The following is a 9,580-nucleotide window of genomic DNA, read 5'->3' as shown; positions in this document are numbered from 1 at the left end:
TTTAGCAACACCAGTATCTGAGAAGCACTATTTAAAAAGAATGGGCAGAGCAAGAAAGATTTATCACAGTATGACAGTCAATATATATAAATTAAGGTAAAACCTAACCATACTTAGTGCCATTGGGCTCGTGACAGCGCGTCAGCAATAACATTGTCAGACCCCCTAATGTGCCTAACATCAAGGTTGTAAGCCTGAAGAAACAAAGACCACCTCGTCAGTATTTGGTTAGGACACTTCATTGAATGCAAAAAGGTCAGGAGATTGTGATCTGTGTAAACCAAAATTGGTCCTCCTGCTCCCACATATACAGTGAAATGCTGCAACGCCCAAATGAGTGCTAACGCTTCCTTCTCAATCACCGAATAATTCCATTGGTAACTGTTAAGTTTCTTTGAAAAGAAACTGACGGGGTCTCTCCACCCCCCCCCCCCCCCTTGTCAAGCTGGAGCAGAACCGCACCGACTCCCACCTGGCTTGCATCTACTTGGAGACTAAAAGGACGATCAAAACATGGAGCCGCTAACGCCTGAGAGGAACACAACAGAGACTTAACCCTATCAAACGCTCTCTGACAGTCGACCGACCAAGTATATTTTACCTTAGCCCTAAGAAGTTCAGTCAAAGGAAACACTGTAGTGGAAAAATGTTCACAGAACCTCCTGTAGTAACCCACCATACCCAAATATCTCTGGAGTTCCTTTTTGGTTGTGGGCTGTGGGTATTCAGATATTGCTCTGACCTTGGCCAGAACTGGAGCCACACAACCCTGACCCACCACATGGCCAAGATATGTCACTGTTGCCTTTGCAAAGGCACATTTGGCCAAATTAATAGTCAGATGTGCCTCCGTCAACCGTTCAAACAACCTCTCGATGCGCTGAACATGAGCAGTCCAAGTGTCAATGCAAATTACCAAATCGTCTAGATACACCGTACAACCCTCTAAACCCGACACCACGCGATTCATCAAACGTTGGAATGTAGCAGGAGCATTTTTTAACCCAAACGGTATTACCTTATATGAATAAAGTCCAGATGGTGTGATAAATGCCGCTATTTCCTGTGCCCGCTTGGACAAGGGGATCTGCCAATACCCTTTAAGCAAATCAAATCTGCTAACATACTTTGCGGACCCCACCTGGTCTATACAGTCATCCATCCGTGGCAAAGGAAAAGAGTCAGATTTTGTCACCGCATTCACTTTTCTTAGATCAGTACAGAATCTAGGTGTCCCATCCTGCTTTGGCTCCAAAATACATGGAGACGCCCAACTAGATGCTGATGGGACAGCAATTTTGTTCTCCAACATGTAATTAATCTCTGCATCCAGCCGATTGCGCTTAACTGGTGGCATGCGATAAAAATGTTGCTTAATCGGCTGAGCGTCCCCAACATCAATATCATGCTCAGCCCAGTCAGTTTGCGACGGAGTGTCTCCAAACAGACACAGATATTTGTGTACCAATGCTGAGAGTTCCTCACGTCTTGATTCCGCCAAATGAGACAACAACCCGTCTAAATTATCTAGCGATTCCGAATTTCTCAAATGACCACAGAGCAAACTCATCAGGTTCAGGCACTACATCTCCCTCATGCGTCAAACCATGTGTCACCACAACAGCCGGCTGCACCTCATCCTTCTCCACCTCTGTGTCCGTGTTAACCTCCCGCTTGTGGTAGGGTTTCAGAAGATTTACATGACAGAGGCGTTTAGTCTTCCTTCATTCTGGTGTTGCCACAACATAATTTAAATCAGAAGTTTTCTCAATGATAGTGTACGGACCTGAATATTTAGCCTGAAATGGGGAACCAACAATAGGCATAAGTGATAGAACCTGGTCACCTGGATTAAACTCCTGTTGTGCCGAACGACGGTCATACAACTCCTTCATTTTACTTTGAGACACTGACAACTTTTCCCGTGCCATACTTAAAGCAACAATCAAACGACGTCTGAAGCCATTCACATAATCCACCAAGCTCCGTGGTGGCTCAGTGTCCACACAACCCTCTTTCAGCACTGCCAAGGGACCCCGTACAATATGTCCGAAAACCAACTCATTAGGGCTAAACCCCGTACCTTCATGTACCGCCTCCCTTGCAGCCAACATCAACCAAGGAAGACCTTCCTCCCAGTCTCCATCTAGCTCAGTACAGTAAGCACGTAACAAGGATTTCAATGTCTGGTGAAACCTTTCCAAAGCACCCTGACTTTGGGCGTGGTAAGCTGTTGACTGGTTCTTCTTAATCTTCAAAAGCTTCAACACCTGAGCAAACATGTGAGACGAAAAATTGGAGCCTTGATCACTCTGAACGACCTTAAGAATACCAAATATTGAGATAAACTGCAACAAGGCCCTAACCACAGCCTTAGTTGTAATCGACCTCAAAGGATAAGCCGCTGGATACCTAGTGGTTTGACACATCACAGTCAGCAGATATTTGCAACCAGACTTTGAACATGGTTAAGGGCCCACACAATCCACAATGAGATGTGTAAATGGTTCACTTACCACTTGTATCGGCTGTAGTGGTGCTGGTTTGATCTTCTGGTTCAGTTTCCCTGTCAGCTGACACACATGACACGTTCTAATATACTGCGACACATCTGTCTTAAGACGTGGCCAGAAGTAGTGTTTCAGGAGGTTCCAATATGTTTTCCGAACCCCAAAGTGTCCACACTCATCATGTGCGACTTTCAGGACAAGAGGACGAAGCTTAGTTGGCACCACCAGCTGGAAAACCTCAGTCCCTGCACCATCAACAGCCCTCCATCTCCTAAACAACAAGTCATTATGCAACATGTATCCACTTGAAACGTTTTCCCTCTCTTCCACTGGCACAGCACAGTCAAAAAGGCCTTTCAGCGAAGCATCCTGACGTTGCTCCTCTCCCACCTCATGGTGTGTAAGTAACACCGAAAACTCAGACAAAGATGGAACCTCCACTGTGTCAGTTGACTTCCCATGTGATAGCAAGTCCTGATCCCTTTTGGCCCTAGCCCGTGTGATCACACACGCGGCCGTAACGTCTGGCACCACTGTAGAGCGCTTCTCAGATGCTGACTCAATCAGACCACCAGTGACTAACAACACAGAAGGGCCATCAGCCCAGACTTTACCACCTGCCAAATCGTTACCCAGAATGAAATGTATCCCCTCGATTGGAAAAGCTGGACGTACCCCAATAGCTACATCCCCTTTAACAAGGTCACAGTCGAGATACATCCTATGAACAGGAACAGGAAAAACCGTTAATCCCATCCCCCGAGTCCGAACCGTGTCACAAGTGTCACTTTCCTCAGACAAAGGCAGAACCGAGTCAACGATAAAGGACTCAAATGCACCTGTATCCCTCAAAATGTTAATTGGAACTTTGACATTGCTACCCACCAATGACACCAAGCCGTCCCTTATAAAAGGAGCATAGGATGCCAGAACCTCAGGTCCACATAAATGGTCCGTAAGTACCTCGTCAACACAGCAGCTACTCACAGGAGCAGCGAACGCAACCGGTTTACTCACAAATCTTCCTCCCTTGGATTTTGCTCTAAGCACCGGACAGTCTGGTTTCCAATGGCCTTTCTCACGACAATAGTTACAAGTATCCTCAGATTTCTCCCAAGCCACTTTCTTTAGATCCATCCCCAATGACCCAACATCAACAGACCTTCCACTTCCCCCAAACACAGGTAGATCTCCAGCACGCCCTCCGAACCTGCCCTTATGCAGTAACACAAACTCATCCGCTGCTACTGCAGCCTCGGATGCCGAAGTTACCCTGTGTTCTATTATATAGGTTGCAATGCTGTCAGGAAGGATGTTTTTGAACTGTTCCAAAATAATGAGTTCACCCAAATTGTCAAAGAAAGTGATATCCATAGCAGCTAACCAACGTTTAAAATGAACAGACAAATCCCTCGCCATTTCCACATAAGTCTGACCCTGTTTTTTCTCCAAGGACCTAAAACGCTGTCGATAAGCCTCTGGAACAAGTTCATAAGCTCTAAGCACCGCCAATTTTATTTTAACATAGCTAGAGCTATCCTCCGAACACAACGCGGAATATGCGGACTGTGCTCTTCCTGTGAGTACACACTGAAGCATCAGGGCACAGTCTGCATCCGGCCAATCCCTAGCTTTAGCCACCCTGTTCAAAAAGCAAAAAAAAAGTGTCAGGATCACTTTCATTAAATTGCGGCCACAAGCGCAAGTTGTTAGCATCGAACCGCTGAGGAGACCTGGGCACCTGTTCACCGTGCCGCTCACCCAACACCGCACTACTTCTGCCCATGGAAAGACGCTGCCCTTCCATATCAAGTTTGGCTTTCTCAGTCTCCTGCCGCATCCTCTCCACTGCAATCTCCTTTTCAAACTCCATCTCATACCTCATTTTGTCATTACTCAGCTGCAACAACAACATCTCCTTCTGCTGCTCAAAAGACAGTGAACTAGCCTGCAACAGAGGTTTTAACACCCCCTCCTTAACTTCCGGAAGCACTCCCGTTTCACGTAATACCGACACAATAGAGGTTTTTATAGTGCTTTTTAGCCTCTTATCGCCAACAACTTCCACCGAGAAATGTTCTGCAATAACGAGCAGCTGCTCCATTGAGACATTTTCAAGGGCTTCCTGAGAGGGAGCACTGATAAACGTGTCTACCTCCGCCATACTACAACGCAACACCGAGCTTACAGTGAGACAAAAGAGAGAAAAGAAAAAAAAACTGATTGGAGTTTCCCCACAAACTACGACACCCGCTAACTAATCTCCTCCCTGGTCTTCATGTGGTTACTTGCGGCGGGTACTTATGCACTAAAGACCGCTTGCCGAGCAAAGCGACTAGCAAGCTAGCAAAAATACTGCGACCACGGCCATGCCCCCAAACCGAAGCTTCAGCCACTTTCACCACAACATTAACACCCCGCACAACGGTCCCAAGGGAACCGTCGCTACCACCTATCAGGAGAAACCCCACACAAAATAACAAACTAACTCACACGCACCCAAGCTTATCTTACCGGTTTGGACGAGCCCCGAGCTGTCACGGCTTGGCTCTCAGCCATAACAAACGCAGCGATGAGACGACAACGTGAGTATGGAAAAAATAGGAGTTTATTCACACTCCCCAAAACAACCGACCACCAAACAGTAGTGATGGGACGAGCAACACTGGTGCGTCAGCACTGTGCCGAGAGCCCAAGAGTGAAACCCCGTATTGGTGCGTGTATTGCTTTAAGAACTAATCACGTGACCGATACAGGAAGTGTATCGGTTGAATTTGTTGCGCCAAAGTGTGTTTATAAGGTATCAAACTGCATCAACATGTCGTGGGTTTGTTGGATGGAGTTTTGCTGTTGCGTTATAATGGATCGTTCAAGGAAGTTTTCCCCAGTGTGGAATAATGTTGATCTTCTGACGCCAAACAAGGTAAATCTTTTTCTCCTTTGAGCACTGTTTACTGTTAGTTTTTCCATTATATACCATATGTTTTTTGGGTGGCGCATTGCATTCACTTTGTCGTCACAACGTCACCTGTGATACATATGATAGTCAGTGAAATAGCCTTACAGTTGCTTTATTCATATTATCTTGTTATTACGAGATCCTGATAGATACCCTATGTCATTGTCATTTTTCTTTGACAAATGAATGCAGTGCGCCACCTTAGTTTTTACTCTGTTCTGGTAAGTGGTTTGAATAGTTTTCTGATCAATTTAATTTTTATGTCATTGTAGGTGAAGTGTCGGCTCTGTTCTACGGAGCTATCTTACATCAATAAGAGCACTTCATCAATGCTGAGGCATTATAGAGCTCGGCATGGTGGCGATGAAGAATCAGCAGATACCCGTGAGAATACCCCAGGTATGTTGACATGTTCTCCTTATTAACTTTACAGCCCTGGTGGTCTAGTGGGTAAGATTCAGAGCTCACTCCCCAGTGACCTCGGTTCAATTCCCGATCAGGGAAGTTTTCCTCCATTGCATTTCTCTGCTAGATTAACATTGTTTGTAAAAAAAAATAATACAGACCTTAAATAAGCTTTTAACGAAATATTTCCTTTTGGCTTGCAGTTCCTAAGCAAGCAGTGGATGAGGCAGTGGTCAACATGATCATCAAAGACTGTCAGCCACTCAGCTTGGTTGAAAATGAGGGATTCAGGGAGCTCTTGAAGCTCATCATACCCTCGTATGTTCTACCAAGCAGGAAGGTATGTTTAAGAAAGGTTATTATTATGTTTTTGTACTATATAACTATATTTTTGTATAAGAATATTTGTATGGTTATTTTCAGACCATCAAGGATTTGGTGAGCCAGAGGTATGAGAAGGAAAAGGAGAAAACAAAAAAGGACCTCCAGAGCGCCGTTGCTGTTATTTTAACAGCTGATATGTGGACATCCATGAATATGGAGGCATATCTAGCGGTTACTTGCCACTATGTGGACAAAGAAAGCCATGAACTCCATACGTCAGTCTTGGGAGTGCAGCATTTTCCTGAAAAACACACTGCTGAAAACATGGCCACAGTTAAAAAGAGCCTCATGGAGGAGTGGGGCATAGCTGCAAAGGTCAGGTGTCTTGTCACTGATGCAGCAGCATACATGATTTCATGTGCTCGGATGCTGCAAATACGCCATACCATTTGTATAGCCCATACCATGAATTTAATGGTGAGGAAATCATGTGATCAGGTCGAAACACTTACAGAAATACGCAACAAAACACGACAAATAGTGACGTACTTTCGATCGAGCACTACTGCCAAAGAGAAGCTCACTCAAATACAGCAGCAGCTGGGAACACCGGTCCATAAATTAATCAATGAGGTGCCAACAAGATGGAACAGCACCTACCACATGTTTGAAAGAATGGCTGAGCAGAAGGAGTAAGTCTGGGTGTCACTGGCCTCATTAAAAATGGACATCACTCCACTGACTACGGAAGACTGTGAAACCATTGAAGAGATGCTCAGGGTGCTTGCTCCTTTTGACCAAGCAACAACTGAACTGTCTGAGGAAAAAAGAGTCTCTGGGTCAAAGGTTATTCCCATGCTGAAAATGGTCCACGTTGAGCTTCACCGTCAAGCGTCAACGGTGAGAAAAACAGCTGCTAAACAGCTTGCAGAAAATCTGAGAAAGCGGCTAACAGAATGCATCTCTAGCATGGAATCACTCAGTGTGATGACACTGGCAACACTTTTGGATCCTAGGTTCAAAACAATTGGATTCGTCAGCTCACTGAAGGCAACTGAAGCTGTCAAAAGACTGAAGTTGGAGTGTGCTGACCAAATGAGGAGCCAAGAGCCTGACCCAGCAGAAGAAGGGCCTAGCTCTTCACATGGATCAGAACCCAGTTCAGGTATGAAAACACATTTCTTTCTGTTTATTTGTATATTTCTGTGGCACTTTGTCATGTGATAATATACTTGTGATTATTATTATAATATTTTTTTTAGGGCACAATCTCTGGGAAACATTTGACATGGAGGTTGAGGAGAACAAGAGGACCTCTAATGCCACAGCTGATTCAATACTAGAAGTCCAACGCTACCTGTCAGAAAGCAACTTACCCAGAAAACAAGACCCATTGCAATATTGGAAGAGCAACAAAAGAGCGTATCCACACCTTCATGAACTTGCACTGAAATGTCTCTGCTCACCATGTTCATCTGTGCCGTGTGAGAAAGTATTTTCTAAGGCGGGGGAACTGGTATCAAAGAGGAGAAATCGCCAAAGACACTACAAAAGCTGTTGCTCCTCAATAAAAATGCATAAACAAATCACTTATTTTCTCAAGTATTTTATTTCATATGATTGAACAGTTAAGTTAACAAAATTGTGTACATAAGTCACAAATTGTAACTCTGAATTGTAACTCAAATTTGCTCAATTTTACATAACAACTCAGTTTAGCATTTACACAAACAAGGAATTTCTTTACCTGCAATGATTTTCTAACAACTGCAGGGGGCACTATTGGGTGACCGGCGCAGTATCAATACAGTGCCGACACAGTTTGTATAGTGTGTCAATACACTCCTTGAGGTATCATTATCCCATCACTACCAAACAGGGTTAACAAGCTCTATGCAGGAGGATAGCTGTTCCGGGCTGCTCTTCCTCCTACGTTCCCCGGGCAGAGAGAGAGCCACTGCAGCCTACTTAGATCCTTTATGGAGGCACTGATCAGATTGGGAGCACCTGGAGAGAGGCTGCACCTGGATACAATCAGGGAGAGAGAAGCACACACACCCACACACAAAGGCACACCCACACCAGCATAGGCAGTGAAGCAGGGGTCGTCACAGTAGCAACAGTAAAAGTAGTGATTGTGCAGATTGGTCCATTTCAGAATAATATATACAGATGTAGCGATTCATTTCAGACAGTTTGAAACGCGAGGGCCGTGATTGGTACGTTATCTGCCCTCGCTCAAGGGAAAACCTCCAGCTTGACTTGAGACCGCCCCCGTGATAGATACATGTAATTATAATGAAGCCAGCTGCAATGGATCATTGATCCACCAGGGGGTGCAGTGGGGTTCCACACTGGAGCTCATGTGAAATAAAGTGAGATACAGTATGCTGGATGTACAGCGGAACTTTGTTAAGATCCATATGTCACGGATATCATACTACTGTGCTAAATAAGAGACATGTAATCATTTACAAAACATCACCATGTTGTTATTTGACAAAATAATTTTGTTATTCGAAAAAAACGCACGGGAGGAAATGCAGCCCGGCTCTCGATTTTGAATCCTAATTTAATCATCATCTTCACCACGATCATTTATGTTTATGTTCGCCGAATTGACATGAAATCACTGACACATATGAATATACTGTATTCAACTTCATTAAAACGTTATTAACGTGCCTAAACTCAGTAATTCACCAAAAATATGTATATTTTAATGGAGCTTCGTCGGTCGATCAGGATCCCAAAGTGTAGCGGAGGGATACTCATCTGGATGAAGGGTGTTATTTTCCCCATAAGGAACAAGTCGCTGTAAATTATCCCGCTTATTACATGGCCACATTCTCAACAAAGTAACGACATGACTCCCAATATTAATTTAAATGCCTTTATGGATTTAGAAAAAATATTTATTGATTTAAAAAATAGTTGTATGGATTGATTTAAATTTACATGCATCCGCTAAGAAAAATAGTCCGTTGTTACCATTTTTTAAACAGTCTGAATGAAACGGCAGCTCTCAGCTGTGTATTTACACAACTAATGGCCCATCAACCACAGCTCTCTCCCCCCTTCCCCCCCTGATCTTTCTTCTCCAGCAGCTAAATTAACAGTAGGTTACTCTGAGTGACCATAGACTGTATGTGACAAGTTTACAGTTAGTGACGTAACAACACCATAAAAGCTGGTGGGTTGAAAGCAATACGGGAGGTAAAAATAACTACAATAATTGTGATTTATTTATTGTGGCTTTTATGTTTTTAGGTATAACATGTTATGTAATTCAGGCTTATAGTTCACCCTTCTCTAAAAGCCTTCAACAATGACAATATTCATTGTAATTTAATAAATCCTTCCAACACACATTGTAAAAAAT

General features: G+C 44.0%; 1 protein-coding gene across 2 annotated transcripts; it reads left to right on the top strand.

Moving 5' to 3' along the window:
• The first annotated feature begins 435 nt into the window (after positions 1-435).
• LOC307016684 (zinc finger BED domain-containing protein 4-like) lies at positions 436-7,778 on the top strand. Of its 2 annotated transcripts, XR_013801872.1 has the most exons (5): positions 436-5,433; positions 5,742-5,868; positions 6,078-6,214; positions 6,298-7,363; positions 7,461-7,778. XR_013801872.1 is itself a non-coding variant. In XM_079645917.1 (4 exons), the coding sequence occupies exons 1-4, from the start codon at positions 5,083-5,085 to the stop codon at positions 6,892-6,894; spliced, it is 1,212 nt and encodes a 403-aa protein (XP_079502043.1). In that variant the 5' UTR covers positions 436-5,082; the 3' UTR covers positions 6,895-7,454. The 2 variants fall into 2 exon arrangements, 1 of the variants encoding a protein (XP_079502043.1); XM_079645917.1 differs by lacking the exon at positions 7,461-7,778 and having other exon boundaries at positions 6,298-7,454.
• Positions 7,779-9,580: the final 1,802 nt, after the last annotated feature.

Source organism: Notothenia rossii, assembly GCF_949606895.1.
Source record: "Notothenia rossii genome assembly, chromosome: 8".
Classification (NCBI taxonomy): Eukaryota; Metazoa; Chordata; class Actinopteri; order Perciformes; family Nototheniidae; genus Notothenia; species Notothenia rossii.
The sequence above is the reverse complement of the archived record's forward strand: the minus strand, read 5'-3'. Positions and strand labels throughout refer to the sequence as shown.